Below are 19,990 nucleotides of genomic sequence, written 5' to 3'. Positions count from 1 at the left end.
GTAGGTTATAATGCACTTAAGAGTATATGGTTTAACCGCATCCACAAACCACCACAGAGAATAGACTCTTCCAGCTGCAGAGGGGCCCTGCTCATGCAGAGGCACGCCTCACATGTAATCCAAGCCCCTGCCCTCAGGATTGATAGGGCCTGCCTTAGGGGTGACTGATAGGCTTATATGAGTGTGTCTAAGGTGAGATTGAATATGCTACTTACCAGTATGCATCTGTTCTTGGCATGTAGGGCTGCTGACATTCATATCTGTGCATAGATCGCCGCCTAGTGTTGGGTCCGGATGTTTGCACGTTGTTGTCCTGGAAGAGTCTTCGAAGTATCCTTGGATAGGTGACTCCTCCCCTGGACTACAGTGCGCATGGGCATCCTCTCCATCCTCAGATTGTTTTTCGCCATTGTGGCAGTGATGGAGTAGATACAGAAAGTGATGACCATGCTTGCAATAATTCTGAGAGCTGCAGCTGCGACAGGCGCCGGGGAGGAGGGAGGGCGATATGAATGTCAGCAGCCCTACATGCCAAGAACAGATGCATACTGGTAAGTAGCATATTCAGTTCGAGGCATGTGGGCTGCTGAATTCATATCTGTGCATAGAATACATAGCAGTGCCCTCTATTGGCGGCGGCTACCCGTGCCAGCTGCAGCGGTCTGAAAAAGCGTTTTGAGAACAGCCTGTCCTACAGCTGCCTGCTGTTTTGACTGCACATCTACGCAATAGTGTTTTGTAAATGTGTGTGTAGTGGACCATGTGGCTGCTCTGCATATATCATGCAGGGGAATATTTCCTAGGAAGGCCATGGAAGCCCCCAACTTACGTGTTGAGTGGGCTCGTGGCGGAATAGTTAATGTGCGTTTTGCCTTTTGATAACAGATTTGAATACACTTAACTATCCATCTGGCTATCCCTGCCTTGGAGATGGCGTTACCTTTGTGGTGTGGGGCAAAGGCAACGAACAGTTGTTTTGTCTTCCTGAAGGGTTTAGTCCTGTCGATGTAGTACATGAGGGCCCTCCGTACATCTAGTGTATGTAGTGCCCTTTCTGCAACAGTTTGTGGGTTTTGGAAGAAAACGGGCAGTTCAATAGTTTGATTCATGTGGAACTGCGATATTACTTTGGGCATGAATTTGGGGTTGGTACGTAGTACGACCCTGTTGGCGTGAACCTGTATAAATGGCTCTTGAACGGTTAGTGCCTGGAGTTCACTAACTCTTCGTAGGGAAGTGATCGCTACAAGGAAGGCCACTTTCCAGGTAAGGAATTGAATCTCGCATGAGTGTAGAGGTTCAAAGGGTGGACCCATCAGGCGTGTGAGGACCAAGTTGAGGTTCCACATTGGAGCCGGTGGGTGACTAGGTGGAATGACTCGTTTGAGCCCTTCCAAGAATGCTTTGATGGCAGGCACTCTGAATAGAGAGAGGTGCTGCCTGGTTTGCAGATAGGCTGAGATTGCGGTCAAATGGACACGTATAGAGGTGTACGCCAGATTGCATCGGTATAGGTGTAAGAGGTAACAGATGATGTTTTGGATGGACACGTCCAGCGGGTTGATGTCATTATTACCGCAATAAATGACGAACCTTTTCCATTTGGCTGCATAGCAAGCTCTGGTAGTGGGTCTCCTGGCCTCCTTGATGATGTCCATACAGTCAGGTGGCAGGTTGAGATAGCCAAACTCTAGGACTTCAGGAGCCAGATCGCCAGGTTCAGCTGTTGCGGATCTGGGTGCTGAACCTCTCCATGGTTCTGCGTCAAATGCGCGGGTTTGATCCGCAGCCTTTGATGCGGCACCACGGAAAGTTCGAGGAAGGTGGTGTACCACGGCTGGCGTGCCCATGTTGGAGCAACCAGGATGAGTGTCATTGAGTGCTGTCGCAGTTTGCGAGCCACCAGCGGTATCAACGGCGCTGGGGGAAAAGCGTACGCAAATCTGCTGGACCAGTTCATCCATATCGCATTGCCCTGCGACTGCGGATGTGGGAATCTGGCGGCGAAGCTTTGGCATTTTGCGTTTTCGCTTGTCGCGAATAGGTCTATCTCTGGATGACCCCACTGCTGGAAGTACGGTTGGAGTACTGAAAGGTGCAACTCCCACTCGTGCATCTGGTGGCTGTGTCTGCTGAGCAGATCCGCCATCTGGTTGTCCTTGCCGGGGAGGTGTTCCGCCATGAGGAACATGTTCCTCTGAATGGCCCACTTCCACATGCTCTGAGCCAGATGAGACAACTGTGGAGAGTGCGTTCCTCCCTGCTTCTGTATGTAGTACATTGCGGTCATGTTGTCCGTCCGGATCAACACGACCTTGTTGCACAGATGTACTTTGAATGCCTTCATGGCCAGGAAGATTGCCATCAGTTCCAGAAGGTTGATGTGCATCTTCTTCTGTTGTGTCGTCCATAGTCCCTGCACTGTGTAGTGGAGTACATGAGCTCCCTATCCCTGGAGAGACGCGTCCGCTGTCAGTACTATTTGTGGGACAGGCTCTTGGAACGGTCGGCCCTTGCAAAGGTTTTGTGGATTCCACCAATGCAGAGAGTTGTATGCCCGACCGCTCACCAACACTAGGTCTTTCAACTGTCCTTGAGCCTGATTCCACTGACGTGCTAGGCACTCCTGAAGTGGGCGCATATGTAATCTCGCGTGCGGGACTATGAAGATGCAGGAGGCCATCATGCCTATCAACTGCATAAACACTCGCGCTGGAAGTGAGTGATTGGGTTTGAACTTGGAGATCAGCAGTTGCATGCTGTTGATCCTCACCAAATTTGGCTGAGCTGTGGCCGCCAGAGTGTCTATAGTCGCGCCCAGGTACTGTTGTACGTGGGCGGGCTGGAGATGGGACTTTGGGTAATTTAGTGAGAATCCCAGACTGTGAAGAAGGTGAATGGTGCGGGACATGTGGCTTGCACATTGCTGGGCTGACTTCGCTTGAACGAGCCAGTCGTCTAGGTAGGGGTAGACGTGTATATGCTGCCTCCGTAAATGTGCTGCCACCGTAGCTAGGCACTTCGTGAAAACCCTGGGCGCTGTTGTCACGCCGAAGGGAAGGACTTTGAACTGATAGTGCTGCCCCTGAACAGTGAACCTGAGGTATTTTTTGTGTGAGGGGTGGATGGGTATGTGAAAGTACGCATCCTTGAGGTCCAGTGTGGCTAGGAAGTCTCCCTGCTTGAGAAGCGGAAGGACTTGCTGTAGAGTGAGCATGTGAAAGTGCTCCGAAAGAATGTACTGGTTCAGGGGTCTCAGGTCTAATATAGGTCTGAGCGACCCGTCCTTTTTTTGGAATTAAGAAGTAGAGGGAGTACACTCCCGTACCCTGCTCGTGGATGGGTACGACCTCTATAGCGCCTTTTAGAAGCATACTTTGCACCTCTTGCTGTAAGAGCGTTAAGTGCTCTGAGGACATAGGACGGCTTCTTGGTGGTACTGTGGGTGGAGTGGAGGTTAACTCCAGACAGTAACCGTATTTTATAATATCTTTGACCCACCTGTCCGTGGTGATGGAGTTCCACGTGGACAGGAACCTTCGTAGCCTTCCCCCGACAGGTGTTATGTGGTCGGGAGGAAGGGAGAGGGCGTCACTGCTCGTTCTTGGGGGAGGACCTGGTGTTGCCGTAGCCACGTCCTCTGCCCTTTGTACTGGAGCCACGATATCCACCTCGGGTGTTTTTATCGTAGGTGGTCTGCGTATTGCCTTTGTTATACGTTTGTTGTGACCCCTGTCCCCTGCCTGCTCCCTTGTTTCCGGGGCGACGAAAGGAGCCGCTCCGAAAGGACTGAGTTTGTAGGGCGCCCATGGACTTTGCAGTGTCCGTGTCCTTCTTTATCTTCTCGAGGGCGGTGTCAACCTCCGGCCCGAATAAATAGTCGGGGTTGACGGGCTGGTTAAGTATATTGTTTTGTACCTCAGGCTTGAATCCTGAGATACGTAGCCAGGCGTGACGTCGTAGTATGACGCTAGTGTTGATGGCCCTGGCAGCCGTGTCTGCAGCATCTAGTGCACATTTGATGGAAGCATTTGTGAGTAGCTGTCCCTCTCTGATAAGGATTTCTGCACCTTCTTTGTAGGGGTCAGGGAGGTGTTGAAGTAGTTGCTCCATTGTGTCATAGTGCGCTCTATCGTAGCGAGCGAGGAGCGCTTGAGTGTTGGCTATGCGCCATATGTTGGCAGCTTGGGCGGCAACTCGCTTGCCGGAGGTCTCTAGCACCTTGGACTCTTTGTCCGGGGGAGGAGCGTCACCTGTCGTTTGCGAGTGTGCCCTCTTGCGAGCATTCGCTACGACGATGGAGTCGAGTGGTAATTGGCCTCTGATGTAAGTAGGATCCCCAGGCGCTGATCTGTATTTCTTATCGATCCTGGGGTTTATCACTCGTGCCCTGGTGGGTTCCTTGAAAATGTCCTTGGCTGGCTTCAGGACCCCCTTCAACATTGGCAGAGTCTTTACATGTCTTTCTGAGGATGCAAAGGTGTCCATTAGAAAGTCATCTTCGATGATATCAGAGTGAAGCTGTACATCATGGTTGTTTGCCGCACGTTCAATAAGAGCGTTGAACGCCGCAGTATCCTCTGTGGGAGATGTTTTCGCCCCATAGAGTTGTGTGTCCTGTGCATCGAGAGGTGCACTGGGGTCTGCAGGGTCGCCCCAAGTTTGATCAGGGTCCTGCTGGTCATCAGGGTCTGTGTCCACCTGGTAGGGGGCTTGGTCATCCATGTAGTCCTCCAATGCATCCGTGTCGGAGCGTGTTGGGGAGAGCCGGTGTGGATCCTGGTAGGATGAATGGAAAGGTTCATACAGGAGAGGGTCTGAGTCCACAGGCAGCTTCCTCTTTAGCGGGATCCTGAAAGGTTCCAATGGCGGTTCCGAAGTGATCCTTCGGTCGTGGAGAATCATCCTGCCAGTGTCGGCGTCGATGACGTGTGACGGAGACGCCTCAACAGGTGTAACCGTAGTCTTGGTGACCCGTGCCCTGAGTTGAAACACCTTCGGGATCGTGGGTGGAGGCAAGCCGAAGGTAATGTTGGTTGGCACCGAAGAGGCCACTGGAGCTCCGCTCGAACCGGAACCCGACGGGTCCCGGAGGGCAGCCGTGGTTTTGCAGCCTGGCGTGGTTTTGGCTCCGGCCAGGTTCGGCGAGGCGGCCGTACATTTCTTCGGCGCCGGTGGTGCATCGAGTCGAGGTGCGGAGGTCACCGTCGACGTCTTCGACACGGGAGGTTTTGGTGTCGTCGAGGGAGCGATGCGAGACGCAGCAGGCGGTACGGCCCTCGGTGCCGGTGGCGTTGAAGCCGGTAACCGAGCAGGTGTGTCGGTGCCGATGGCCTTTTTCCGTTTGTCGACTCCCACGTCGCCCGCTTCAAGTTCGGCACCGAAGTCCCTCTTGGTGCGGTCGGTGCCGACACGTTGCGCTGTCGTCGAAGGCGTGGAAGGCCTCGATCCGACCAGCGCCACTTTCAGTTTCGGTTTCGTAGGAACCGGAGCAGCTTTCGGTTTCGGTTTCGTGGAAGGGAAACCAGCTGGTTTAAGCGGTAATGGCTGCCGCTGAACGTCCGAGGCCGGGCCCGAGGGCGGGGCCGAAGAACTGCGGGATAGGTCTCGGGTAAGGCCCGAAGGCGATCCCTCGACCGGAGCCATAGTCTGTGGCACTGGTGATTTTTCGGTTTGAACAGGTAGGCCTTGTTCATCATCGGAGCCACTCTCTTCGGCCCCTAAGGCCTCCTCGTCGTCTCCTACCTCGATGTCGTCTCCACCCCTGTGGAAGAGTGACTCGTCGGCCTCGTCCGATCCGGGTTCGTGTTCGGAAACGGGACTGGAGGGCAAGACTTCTACTTCTTCGACGTCTTCGGCCTCGTCGAAGATGTCCGCTGGGGCCGGTGCCGCGTGCTGCGCCTCGAGTCTCGCCGCTCGACGATTCCGTAGAGTCTTCTTGGAACGGAACCGGGCACAGGCCATGCATGTCGATTCGTCGTGGTCCGGCGAAAGACATTTGTTGCACACCGGATGAACGTCGATGTGTGGGTACTTCGCATTACATACCGGACACCTTTTGAATGGCGTCCTCGATTCCATCGTCGAAGTAGTCGATGGACAGGTAAATGCGAAAAAAGTCGGTGCTGAAAGTTAGTAACTAACAAGATAGTATCGAAACCCGATCGATAAACAGTACCGACGCGAACTAAAGGCCTTGTGGCCTCGACAAAATATTTTCCTAACTTGAGCTAAGATAGCACATCCGAACCCAATGGCGGAAAAAAACAATCTGAGGATGGAGAGGATGCCCATGCGCACTGTAGTCCAGGGGAGGAGTCACCTATCCAAGGATACTTCGAAGACTCTTCCAGGACAACAACGTGCAAACATCCGGACCCAACACTAGGCGGCGATCTATGCACAGATATGAATTCAGCAGCCCACATGCCTCGAACATAAGGAACCTATACCTCAGTGAGGAGTGCTAACACTACCTCACCTAGGCTGCAGTAGCAGGCCTGTGGTGTCAGATTTAGTCTGCTTCCCAGGGGTGGCATAATACATGCTTCAGCCCCTGGTAGGCCTGTGAAGTACCTATGCCCTTGGTACCTAAGGTACCATATACTAGGGGCTCATAAGGTACCACAGTATCCAATCACTAGTGCATCTAATATGCACTCTCAAGTTGTTTAGAGAGAACAGAGAGACTGGGGCCCTGATTAGCAGGGACCCAGCCAGACTATAGCCAGAAACCAGTGTTAACATCAGAAAAAAAGTGGGGGCAACATAAGTGCAGATCCTACTCTCCTACACCTGACAAAGGAGAGAACCGCTTAGTGCGTGTTCACAGTTTTCACCGGTAAGAAACACTTCACATCCCCCACTCCAACATCTGTGTGTGTAAGGTAAATCGCAGGATGTCTTGATGTATTCTTTACCCAACCATTCATATTTGCCTGCTGGTATTTTTTAGGCAATACTGAAAATGGAAATTCGTAACAGGCAGAGTAATTTTACCATGTATGATCCACTCTGTAGCTGGTTTTTCTGCCACTGTGAATGGTAACTTCTCCAGTTTTTCAATGCTCAGCACAGTATAGTCTGCTCCCCTTTGTGCCATTTTGATCTGTTTATCAGTGAGATTGAATTCTGCAAACAGTGACATAGTATTGATTAAATGCCAAGGCACATTGCCAGAACGCAGGTTTTGAAGCTTCCAGCTTAATAGCATGATAGAACGTAGCTGTGACTGACCATGTTGCAACATGACCAAGTCTTGTTCCATGATGTCGATGACAGAGGATACAATGCTGTCCAAAGAATATATCCTGGATGACAGAGTCGTTAACCCATCCTCTACTAGAGAGAGATTTCTCTAAATTAATACGATCAATTTCTCGTATTCGTTCTGCAGTCTCTGCTTGGGTGACCTTTCATGCTTCATTATAAGCAGCGAAGATGCCGGCATATAAAACGTTTTTGACCCGGTTTTCTTGGTCCTAACAAGAATTCCCTAAGGTCTGAGTCTTCTGGAAGTAAAGTTAAGTGTTGTTTTACATCCGCTAGTGTAGCTCTCTGTAGCCAATCAAGGCTGTAAGTTGTTACTACCCCGGATGCTGCCTTTGGACATAACGTGGGTCTGGCCTATGAAAAGAAAAACCTTGAGTTTTGTTCAGGAATCCTGTGTAGTGCTTTCACTTGTAGGTGCAGGTATAGACGGCGTGTTCATGTTTTTTATCTTGGCTATACCAAGGCATGATGTTTGTTGGACAGTGTCGTTCAAAAACAATATTTTGTTAAGGGATGATACAGGCTCTAAACAAAGCTTCTATTCCCTGTACTTGCAATCTTTAGTACCCCAGACAGTTTTTGTCTCAATGTTGTCTTTCCAAAAGTCGTAACCCTGTCTAGACAGTTGGGCAATAAAGGCTGCAGAATTAATCTGTTTGGTATTCGTTAACATAGTTTTCATTCCTGTCTTATTGACATTCTTAAAGTAAAATGTCTCTGCATTCAAGATATTAAACCCTGAAAAATATGGAAATGTCATTGCAAATGTTTTTGAGCTACCCTTTGGTGGCGTAGGACAATGTTCCCATTGATTATACATAAATACATTTCTAGGTGTTGCAGATTTATGCAAGAAATGATGACCATAGTGGCTATAACAATACAGTTGTTCATAGTTTGATGAACCGTGTAAATATTCATTATTAGTGAATGCAGTTGACATCTGTAGATCAGACATCATATTATTAACAGTCTCGAAGTCCCAATCATCAGAAAAGGTACTGGAGGTAATAAAGTCACTTAATGAAATTTTAAACAAATGTGGAATCTTCAAAAGCTCCGACGGACCAAAAATGTCATATTCGGTTTTACCCCAAACTATACCATCAGGTATAGGAATCGCTTTGATGTTTACTGCTGACAAGTCTCTTGCTTCACGATGGGATTATTTCTGTGGGTTGAGAAGTTCACTCTTACTTGCTGTGTCCATTTGAATATATCTTCCATTAATCAGCATACCCAGAGTGAATACCAGAGCTAACCTAAGTAGAAAGAAGAATATTCACAAAACGATCCATAGTTCAATCCAAGGTGAAACCAGATAAGTCTTTTTCAGGAGTTGAAAAAAGTCTGTTGCTTGCTCTTTGAAAGTTCTTTGTACTGGGGCCGTTTCAGGCTCGCTGGGATCCTCAGAAAACATATCAAAGTTCATGAAATAGCCAGAAGCAGTTCGGTCAATGGTTGGAATTGCATCCGGATTTGTTGAATTCACTGGAACCAGTTGATCACTTGTTACTTTGTTGTAGACATGTGTATCAGGACGAACTGTTATTTGGGTCTCAAGAGGTACAAGGTCCATAGTATTTTTGCTTAGTTCTCCATTTCTTACAGTTGAATCTTCAAAGGTGATGAGTCTCTCAGTTTGAACCTCTTGGATTGTAGCTAGAGGAGTGCGTATGCTACATTGGCAGAGTCTACTTGGCCTACTGTTCAGTATCGGCCACACAGTGTGGTTTGATCAGGTCGATGGACACATCTTTTCTCCTTTTTACCAGCAAGGGGCGGCAAAAGTACTATTCTTGATCTGTGGATTGCTAGGACAGGCTCAAATTCCTTCTTGTCCACGATTTTTTCTGACTAGATCCCCAAGCTTTGGGATCCAGACAGGCCTTGCTGGGACGGCTGGATTTTCTTCAGTGGTGGTTGGCTTCAGGATCACGTTGCTTTGTTTCGTTCTTAAATCATTTAAGTCCTGTAAAACAGCCAATCGAACTTTGATATCAAACTGTTTGTTTTGCACCACTGTGTCTTTCATATCGAAGTATGGAACCAACATCCTAGTCCCAAACAGGACCTCATATGGAGTGACACCCCCTAGAGAACTTCTTGGCAAGTTGTTAAGTGCGCGATGGACCCCATATAAATGTTTGACCCACCCATCACCCGAACCTAATACCCTAGCTGTTATAGACTGCTTTATGTCTCAGTTTTATCTTTCCACAACAGAATTCCCCTCAGGATGAAATTGAGAATACCGTAATGCTACGCCCAGACTGGCCATGGCTTCTTTGTAAGCCATAGAGCTAAACGCAGGACCCTGGTCAGAATGTAGTGTGCCTATTGCGTATGTGCCGATAAAGATTCGCAAATCTTTTATAACAGTTCGAGCGTCAGCCGAGGCCACATCCATAGGAACCTAGAGCACGAATCCACTGCGACCATGATATATTTATAGTTCCCATCCCTTTGTAAGGGACCGCAGTGGTCCAGGTAAACAAAAGCTAATGGTTTATCTGAAATTAACAGGGGCGTCAGCGCAGAACGTTTCACAGTAGAGACTTTCACCTTCTGGCATATCTAACAGTCCAAAACATAATTTCTAGTCTGTTTCCTAATGCCGGGCCACCAGTATCTGTTTTAATAATGCTACTGTGGCTGAAACACCTGCATGGGCAGAGGCGAGCCCTTCATGTGCTGCTAGGATTAGCCCTAGTCTATGTTCCATGTTTGGAATTACTCTGTTCCCCACTCCAAGGATTCGAGCAAACGGAACATTGTTCGCATCAATTATATATGAGTATTTGAGTGGAAACTTTTTAGGTAATGCCGCACCGCTGCCTTTGTTTGATGCATTGACAGCATTATTTCGCTGTCTATTTTCGTTTTTGAACGACTGATTGCAGCTACGGAAGCCATTTGCACAGCCCCTTTCGCTGCTTCATCAGCCAATGAATTCCCTTCAACGTGAACGCCATCACTTTGGTGACTCAGCGTGTGTATCACGTGAGTGTTTTGTAGTCCGTTTCGCAACTGAACTACTTGTTCCCAAAGCAATTTGTGCTTGATTGTGCCACCTTTTGCATCTTTGAAACCATTTTGAATCCAATTCTGTAAATATTAATTGTAAGATTGAACACAGTAAAAAGAATGGGGAATTTGCGATCCGTGTTTTTAAGTACCATCTTAAATGCTTGTAGTTCAGCTCGCTGAGCTGTACAATGCCCTAGAGATTGGGTTTTTGTAACCATTGGTCTGAATTTGCCATCTCGCATGCGACCTTTAACGATAGCACACGCTGCACTGTAAGCTTGTTTACTCCCTGTAGCGGGCTGTGCAGATCCGTCAGTATAAATTATAAATTCGTACTGGTCAAGAGGGAGAATTTCAGTAGGCAGAGGACATTCGTGTTCATATTGCAGGAATGCTTGTGTTTTTAGATATGGATCAAAAACGTATTCAACATCAGTTGCAGCAAGAGACTTAACCCATTGTATCCATCTCGGATGTAAAGCTTTTGCATTTGGAATGCTAGCCTTTGTAACTGCCTCTAGGGCTGGTACAGGAGTCACAACCATAATGAGTTTCCCCTGTGCTAGAGCTCTTTCTTTTGCTACAGCGGTTTGAACTGCTGTCAGAATTTTTTCTGTAGAAGTGAATTTCATTTCTGCTTGTGTATACAAGTGTGATTTGTATGCAATTGGTACTTTTTCACCTTCATTAAAAGTTAAGTAGGTGAATCCGCATTGACCCAGAATTATTCGGATCACTAAGTTGCGTACGTTTGCGCGTGTTTGCAAGTGTTTCGTTGCTAACATGTCTGAACGCAACATTTGTGTGTTTTTGTGTCCAATTTTAAAATCAGGTTTGATTAATTCGTAGAGAGGTTTGACCGTTTCTGCGTAATTTAAAATGTAAGTTCGTCCAAAATTCAGGAAACCAAGAATCAACTGTAAATTTTTCAGCGTTTTTGGTGGTTGGAGCAGCGCACACTTTTCTAAAAAGTTGGCTGCCAGGCTTTTGCCTTCACTTGATATTATGGTGCTCATCCTCTTCAAGTGCCTATCCAGGTCATCGTCTGTCAGATGCATATCGACATATGACAATGCCTCGTCATCATAAGTTTGTAGTAACTCTGTTACCCTTGCTGAGAATAACCGGGCTGTTTTTGAATCCCTGGGGCAGTCAACAAAATTGACGCTGCGTCCCCATTATTGAGAAAGCAGTCAAATATCTGCTTTCTGGTGCTATATTTTGACAAAAGAAACAGTTTGAAATGTCTAATGGGGTTTTATATTTTTTACGCACAATGTTATTCATTAATGCTGTACTATGTGCATTTAGCACTGCAAATGTTTTGCAACAAGAATTTAAGTGTCTGTAATCCAAAACTAGAGGATATGTATTGTCTGGTTTGGAGACGGGAAACAAAGGATTGTTCATTGATGAGCTGCATGTTTCAATCACCCCCTGATATTCACGTTGATCTAAGATCTCACTGACCTGTTTTTCAGCTTCTTGCTTAACTGGGTACTGCCTTTGTGCAGTCAGTTGTTTTTTTAATTGGATTTTATGGTGAGGTGAGTCCTCATCCCATCCTACATGATTTTTATACAGTGCTGGGGCTTGGGCTACTGCCCATTTCCTGGCTAATGTATATTTTAAATTTATTGGAATATGGTTGGAGAAGGCAGGCTTAATTATGGCCTTGCCATGTGGCACTTCCTAACAAACTCTGGTGGCCAGTCCTGTTCTGCTAGAAGTATATCATAACCATTTGAAAGATGCTCCCAAAAGAGTCCTTTCACTTTCCTTGGCATGTCTCCCTCCATCCGGAGTGTTATGTCATATAACCTATGTGGAGAACTAACCCTGGTGTCTACAGTCTCAACTTGTATGTCTTCATTCAAGTCCACTGTCTCCAGAAGTCCCTTCAGGTTTTGCGAGCTATTGTAAATTCCGCTGCACTGTCAAGCATGGTCTGGGCCCACTCTCCGTTCCAGAGTTGGGTTCTCAGTATTCTCAGCATGTCTGATCTTCAGACCTGCTACCTTTTTCTTGGAGAATTGAGGTTTTGCTTTATTTTTCTGAACGTGTTGATCGTCTTTGGACTTCACGCGGTCTTCTTTGTTTTCTGACCGTCCTCTTCTTTCGGATGTCTGTGATGATATCTGAAAGGTACGAGAGGAACGTGTATCATTATCTTGATATCTGTCAGGTTTTCTCAAATTATCCCTATTCCTGAGGTTGTACCTCCTTTCAGATGGCTCCTTCTTTGGAGGACACCTGCCTCTGGAATGAGAACGCTTCTCTTTGGAATTCTGTTTGCTATTTTCCCACTTCTTCTTAGAAGAGGTAGGAGTGTTTTTTGTAAAGACCTTATCAGGACTTTCAGACAATTGTGGTTTAGCTGGTTTCCCTCCCAAACTGTCTCTGCCTAATTTTTCATAGGATTTTTCAATTATTCTGGCTAGTTCTTGAGGTTGTTCTGTTACATTAAATTCCCTTAGTTTCTGGCGGATCGCCACTGATGCTGCTTTTCCTTTAATATTAGATATTATTGTTGAGACCTGGTCGAAATTTTTAAGTAACTTCATACCTAAATGCAGAGCAGGCTCTGCCTCGTATTAGTTATGAATCTGTTTCGGGACATCTGGTATTACCGCCATGGACGGAACACCATGTGTTGTTGTGTAGATTGCAGCAAAGACTGTGCCCCAAGTGGTGCAGTCTTCCTGATGTGGTGTGATCCCCATTGGTAAAAAGATTGTTAGAATTCTATGTTTCTCATAAGGGCTTCGATTAGAGTAATATTTTGAGCTATCCACAATGGAATTTGTTCACGTTTTGTGGGCATTTTTCCAATGCCTACATGTAAAGTCTGTGGAGTGATTTTTAGTGTATTTCCCTGATGAGGGGCTGGATTTTGAATGGTTAATGGTGGTTGGACTGTGAAAGTCCGCATGACATATTGAACCAATTGTCTATAAATTTTGATTAGCTCCTTGAGTTGAGCTAGCAGATCCACATCTGACATTTCTTCAATGTCAGGATGAGGTGTATAGCCGGCTAAAATTGGCCATGTTGCTCCTGGTCTAACCAGTGGACCGAGCCTGGTAATGTGATTGTAATGTTTTAGGGCACCTGTAAACCAGAGCTCATGCTCCTGGTATGGGAGTGGAATTTCAATATCCTCGAAAGGAATATATTCCTCAGGTGGTTCATCTTCTTTGTAGAAGTAAAACAAGTGTATTACTGGATTTGATTCTGGGAATACTATCCATGAGTAGAATACCTCTGTCTGGTGAGATTCATGTGCCTCTATCACAAAAACTGCTCTACCACCTCTTGGTGTTAGGCCATGTTTTATAAGTTTTAGAGTGATGGCTCTCCTTAAATATGGTGGGATGTGTAGAACACCCGCTTCGTTTTCATTAAAACCAGTAACGTCAGTCGCAGCCGTACTGTTTTTAACAACAACATCTGAGTTACTTCAGTATCGATCGTTAAATTAGTGCCTTACAAAACCGTTGGGCGCCATGTAGTGTAGTTCCTATATCCCTGATAGGCTCTGCGCATTGGAATAACATACACTATAGATTTGACATAGGACTACGGTCAGTATGTCTCTATCGAGTATATTAAACTTAATTACTTGTGTGTGCCACCTAACTCAGAGGTCACTAGAAACTTCTCGAATATACAAGAAGGAATTAGTCTCTGACAACCGCATAAACATGACAACTTTGTTTCCCTTTAGAATCGGAACAGTCTCAGAATCGTGGAAACAATAGATAACAGTTTCACTCAGTCATTCGTGCATGCTTAGTTTCTACAGAGCTGCACAGAAATAGAGAGACGGGCGCTTCAATAAAAGGGTTTATTGAACAGTCTTATGTCTCATGCCAGAGATATGAATTGCTACAATCGTAAGACAGACTGCGAGGTACAATATGTACGAGGTTAGCAGTATGATTAACCGCGTAGTCTGGGTTGGATCGAATCCTCCGGGAACCACAATTTGCCAAGGCAAGTGCTGGTATATTTATACCTTGAAGGTGTATAGGAATGGCACTATTGACGTAAAAGTCGGGCAGAGGAACGTCATGAATGAACCCCTAAGGAATAGATGTTAAATGCATACTTAAAGAGTTCTTGGAGAAATCCATATATAAGCTGAGGGAAATTCCTAAAGGCTTAAGGGTCTGGTTTTCCAAGGAGTCGTTGTGACGTGGATGGACGGATGTAGGTGGCCATGCCTGTATTTGGTTTGTACGGACAATGTCTAAATAAGGGCCGGATTTCTATGTCCAAATAAGGGTAATGTGAATTGTACCTATATAAGGGCATAAATCGGGAACCTATATACGGAATCTAAATCTGCACACAACACAAGAGTAAAAGACTGGGATGGATGCCTGTATGGTGGAGAAGGAAATATATAAAGCACAGGGGTGCCTGAGGAAATACAAGAAAATATGGGGAGGATGGAAGGAAGAAGATGGGTAAGGATCCATACAATAGGATGTGAATTGAAAATGTGTTAAATCCATAGGAATGCACGTTCACAGGGTCTAGATACTGCAGGATTAGTTTAATAAACTGGGGCTATCATGGCTTGATATGAAGAGTACCATATAAAGCAACGTCACCATTATTTCAGTTTCAAATTTTCAGGATACGAGGTTTGATGTATATTGGTTGGTGGGGTGGATATGAGATGCTGAAGGTACAAAGATGTATGAAGGTGATTTTGCGATGCCAATGTTATGCTGTAATGTTGCTCGGGGAAACAATATAAAAATGTGAGTTTTTAAATAAGAAGTAAAACATTCCTGCCCTGATGAAAATCTTGTTAGTGAACTAAGAGGCAAGTCATGGGTCATGTGTACCTAGAATGTGGGCTAGATTTGTATTATACATGGAGAAAAAGTTTAGTCTATTAAATCAAATAAAGTTGTTGTAAGCAGACATGCTGACCTCACATACCTGTAGGTGCTGTGATATGTGATAATGAAGAAAAAGGTGCCTGTATAATAAAATATTCGTCCAGCATCACACACAATTTGAGACCAGTTTATGCATCCAAAGCATTACAGTTAGGTCAAATAGATTATTCACGTCTCTGGACCTGCAGGTGAGGTAACATTTGTATGATTTTTCGAGGCCTGGACTGACTAATTTCACATACTTAAAAGAGCATAACTCATGCCTCTGAGTATACAGAGGATGTTTCTTCGACACAATCAGCTTGCCCTGTACGTAATCACCCAGACGTTGACCTTCTCCATATGTACAGGCCTCCAGATCTTTGGAGGATTCCGTCACTGCTGATTTAATCCTTTCCACTAGGCACACAATTCATATGTCAATGGAGACCTGTGTGCTGGAACTATACCAACACCCCAAAACAGTTACGGCCACAACGCATTCTGTGGGCTTGGTTTTAATGATAGAGTCAATCTATCAATATGAAGTGGAAGCGCACCCCACCGCACGGTGTGTTGAGCTGAAGTGACCAAACAGCTAAATAGTGAGCGCTTACACCTCAACAGAGAGGACGGGGTGGGTCTTGGATAACACTTAATAGCCAAAGCTGGGACACTATGCTTGAAGAGAGTAAGTCCCGTGATAAAAATGATGATGATGATTCACCCCCAGGACGCCTCTGATGTTCACTTTGTCATGTATACATACTGTATAACACATATATACGTCTTTGTATCTAGAGCATTAATTTAGGAAAAACCTACAGCTGGTGAAATGGTGCCACACAACACTATTATACAAATATCTCTCTAAGCCACAACAAAAAAGTACAGGAACTACTGGCACAACTGGCAGTTCAAACTATACACAATTGCATTGCTATTGGACTCACCTGTGATTTTGTAACCTAAGTTTAGGGCGAGTGGGTTACTTTTTTCTTTCTTTTTCATGTTTTAATGAAGAAATACAAAGCAAATGGTTGGATGTACAACAATGTCAAATGTATGTGCCTATACTGTGAAATACAAAATACTACACTATAATGTCATATTAATACATGCTTACGACTTTATTCAGGGGAAGGGCCATGACTCGAGAGGAGCCACTAGTCCCTCACTCATAGGTACTAAGTAGAATAATACTTTCCGCGCATCAGCATATATTGTTTATGCCATGCTGTTCTTTAAAGTACATTATCTATAAAGATTGGTGTTTAAGCAGACCCAGTGTTTTATCTTTGCACAGGTCCGCAGTGTGAGTGTTAATATCCAAAGGATGATGATTCAGGGGATTTATAAGAAGCACCTCTCCTACGGTAAAACCATGTGATTATACCTTTTTACTGTCGTACTTACTACATGTCTAAATCTGTATATTAGTACATTTGCTCCAAATATTGTGTTGAGACACGTCCCCTCTCTACTCTCAACACTGGTAACAAATAACACATTGCAATCTGTGCATTAGCTTATATACTATACACTACATAGTAAATTTTTGTGAGCAAGCTCATCTTCCAACTTAATGAGCATTCACTGCAAGTGAAGAGTCAGTCTTCTTTATTAAGTACATCAATAAGACAGGTAGGAAGGCAAATTAATTTAGTTAAATACACTTGTACCTGATGGATAAGTAGCATGGCGTTCCTTTCCTTATATCGTATGATTTCTAAGAGGCGGTAGAAAACTTGTTCAAGTACATCCAAATCTGGTTCATTTGCAGGCAAAAGGTTTAACACCAGGATACAGATTTCAGGGAATATTAATATACGACGTGATTTATAGTCTTCAGCACCTGTAATGTAATCGGAATGAACATTGCATCCAGTTTGAGTAATTCTTTCACAACCTGTAAAATAAGAAGAATAAGCATGTTAATACCATCAAATATCAAAAAGAAATCCCTCAAAATTGTCACTCAAATTAGCCTATAATCTACTAAAAACAATTGCACCTGTCATAGGTTTTTACAGCTCTACGTGTAAATATGGTCCAGAAGTTTTTCCTAGGCCCTTTATAAAAGTACAGCTCTGAAACAACCAACGTGAGTGGGAAAAAGAGTCTGTGACCTATACATTTCCCATTACTAATCTGAAAATAATGTGTGTCTGGTAACAATCAGTCCAGCCAGAGATGGAAGGAATACATTTTATTTATTTTTGGGTACTAGCACACCTTTCTCCAAAAGGTGCACACACAATAAGTCCACGTTGTAATTTTAAGAGGCTTTATTAACAAAATAAACATATGAATAAATGATGTAAACATTATGGTCAGCAAACTTAAGGCAATATATGTAAAACTATACAAATTGGCAACATACTTACTTAATAGATGTCAATGTAAACTCTGGATGAAATATATGTTGGAATCCCTTCTCCTCTAGTCCTAGTTAATACTTACATTAGCACCAAAATCTTGCCCAAAACAGCAGCTATCCTAAAAGACCCACACCATACATACCTGCTGTTGTTTCTCCACCAGTTTTTAAGGACTCACCTGCTGGTAATTTTGAACTCTAAAACTAGGATACTGCTATCTAGTGCCCAGTGTATGTTCAATGACCAAAAGATGATGGGAGAATGCTTGCAAGAAGTCTAACCACTGGCAATTGCTTGGGGTAGCATTCAAACCCCTTGTTCTTTTGTGGCCACCATACCACCTCAGATTAGACCCAGCCATATGCAAATCAGTAATGACCCTGGTGCAATAGGAACAATCCAGCCCAAACTGGCAAGCCAGATCCTCTTGAAGCCTAACACACAAGTAACCCAAAACCGGTTTCATCCCCATTGGTGCTCTTCAGTCAGGTGTAGCTTGGTTCTAGTGGTACAGTGAGCAAAGGACCCACGTCTCCAAACGAGATTTCCAGTGGCTAGATTTATTGCAAGCATCCTCCCTTCTCTTGTGGTTGCTGTACCACCTTCAGTGGCCAAGGTATACTGAGACGCATGACCCTTGCTTATTGTGCCACGGGAACTAAGCTACACCTGACTAAAGAGCCCCAATCAGTGTAAAAACTTGTCTTGGGTTGCTTGTGTTTCGGTTCAGAAAGGATCTAGCTTGGAAGTTTAGGCTGGAATGTTCTTGTTGCAGCAGGGTCAAGACTGGCTTGCATATGGCTGGGTCTAAACTGAGTTAGCATGGTGGGCAAAAGACCAGTGGGTTGGAATGCTACCCTGAGTGATTGCCAGTGGTCAGCCTTATAGCAAGCATTCTACCGTCATCTTTCGTGTGTTTGATGCACCGCCCTGAGGAACCATGGCTATGCCCAAAGATGAGTCCCTTGCTTATTGTGCCACTGGAACCAAGCTACATCTGACTGAAGAGCTCCAATCAGGGCAAAACCGGTCTTGGGTTGCTTGTTGTGCAGTTGAGAGAGGACCTGGCTTGGCAGCTCCGACTGGACTGTTTCTACTGAAGCAGGGTCAAAACTGATTTGCAGTGGGCGTGTCCATGATGGCACCCGTGCGGTAGCAGTGTCACGGAGCTCCGACGCGCAGGTATGTGCTCTAGCAGTTCACAACAGTGCAGGCAGAAAGTGCACAGAGCTGATTGAGGGAACCCGGGGGTGTTTGCAATTTGTGCCGGGGCTGCTCTGGGTCGTGTCGGAGGACGAGCAGCTGGCTGGGAGGCAGCAAGATGGCGGCTGTATGAATCCCCGAACCGTGCCGAATAGGAGAAGCCCCGCTGGTATAAGGCGGCCCGCGCGACTTGGGCGGGGCCCGTGGGGGGACTGGGATTGATAAAGAGTGCCTCATATCCCTGGGCAAGTCCAACAAGGCTGCACAGCAGCTCTGCGAGAGACTGGCAAGCTCGAGAGCAAATGGCGCCTTGGAGCTGATGGCGTTTAACAGAAAACGCTGAGGGTTCCCACGAGTGCGCGCAGCGCTGCAGCCCATGTTCATTGGCCCTGCAGCTTAGTGATAGCGGCACGCAACAAGGCGGAAGGTGAGCGGAGACACTTGGGGGGCGTCAGCGGGCCCTGCCGGGGGCGTCAGTGGGCCCTGCCGGGGCCGCTTCGTGTTGTGGTGGAGGAAGCGTGGTCACCCAGTGATGAGAAAAGAAGGCGACCGACTGAATTCCAGAGCCGTGCCGACCTAGGGAGGCACAAGGCAGCCCACACAGCTTAGGTAGAGCAAGTCTGACATAGCAACAACGCCACTCAGAACAAAACAGTAAGGATTAGTGGCAAGCATGAGCATGAATGGCGCCGCGGGACGGACGGCAGCCAGTGCGCACTAGCGAAACAGCCTTAGGGGAATTCACGAGTGGCATGATATGGAGCGGTCTCTGCTCATCAAACCTGCATTCCAGTGACAGCCACACACAGCATTTTGAAAGTGAGGCACCCTGCTGAGGTGTTCTCATAGCCAATTTGTGTCAGCCACAATAAGAGGCAGACAAACGCACAGCACGCCCCGGGCCTACATAGACACTGGAACTGGAGTATTGACGTGCAGCCATTGCCAGGCCCTCCAAGGTTGGGACCGCACGTGGGCCCCCGGGCGCAGACGTACGAGGTGTCTGGCGTGGGAAGGTCGAAACTAGGTGACCGGAATCTCTCAAGTGGGGAGCTGCCCGGTACTGACGTTCCTGACAGCACCCACTGAGCTGGGAACTCTCAGAGTGCAGGGTCTCCAAAGGAAACTCAGTGGCACCACCATGACCACCTCTAGGTCAAAGAAAGACGTTGCCAACAGTAAGGACATCCTGGCCAAGGGCGCTGCCAA

General features: G+C 46.2%; 1 protein-coding gene across 3 annotated transcripts in view; it reads right to left on the bottom strand.

The window, feature by feature from the left end:
* The window catches only part of LYST (lysosomal trafficking regulator), a 3,752,809-nt gene that overhangs the window by 3,040,371 nt on the left and 692,448 nt on the right, over nucleotides 1-19,990 (bottom strand). For all 3 annotated transcript variants that reach the window (XM_085611970.1, XM_085611971.1, XM_085611972.1), the window contains one exon: nucleotides 16,880-17,106. In XM_085611970.1, the coding sequence (XP_085468096.1) occupies nucleotides 16,880-17,106 (227 nt within the window). The remainder of the gene's footprint in view (nucleotides 1-16,879; nucleotides 17,107-19,990) is intronic.

Source organism: Triturus cristatus, chromosome 6, assembly GCF_964204655.1.
Source record: "Triturus cristatus chromosome 6, aTriCri1.1, whole genome shotgun sequence".
Taxonomy (NCBI): domain Eukaryota; kingdom Metazoa; phylum Chordata; class Amphibia; order Caudata; family Salamandridae; genus Triturus; species Triturus cristatus.
This window is presented reverse-complemented; position numbering and strand designations above follow the sequence as displayed.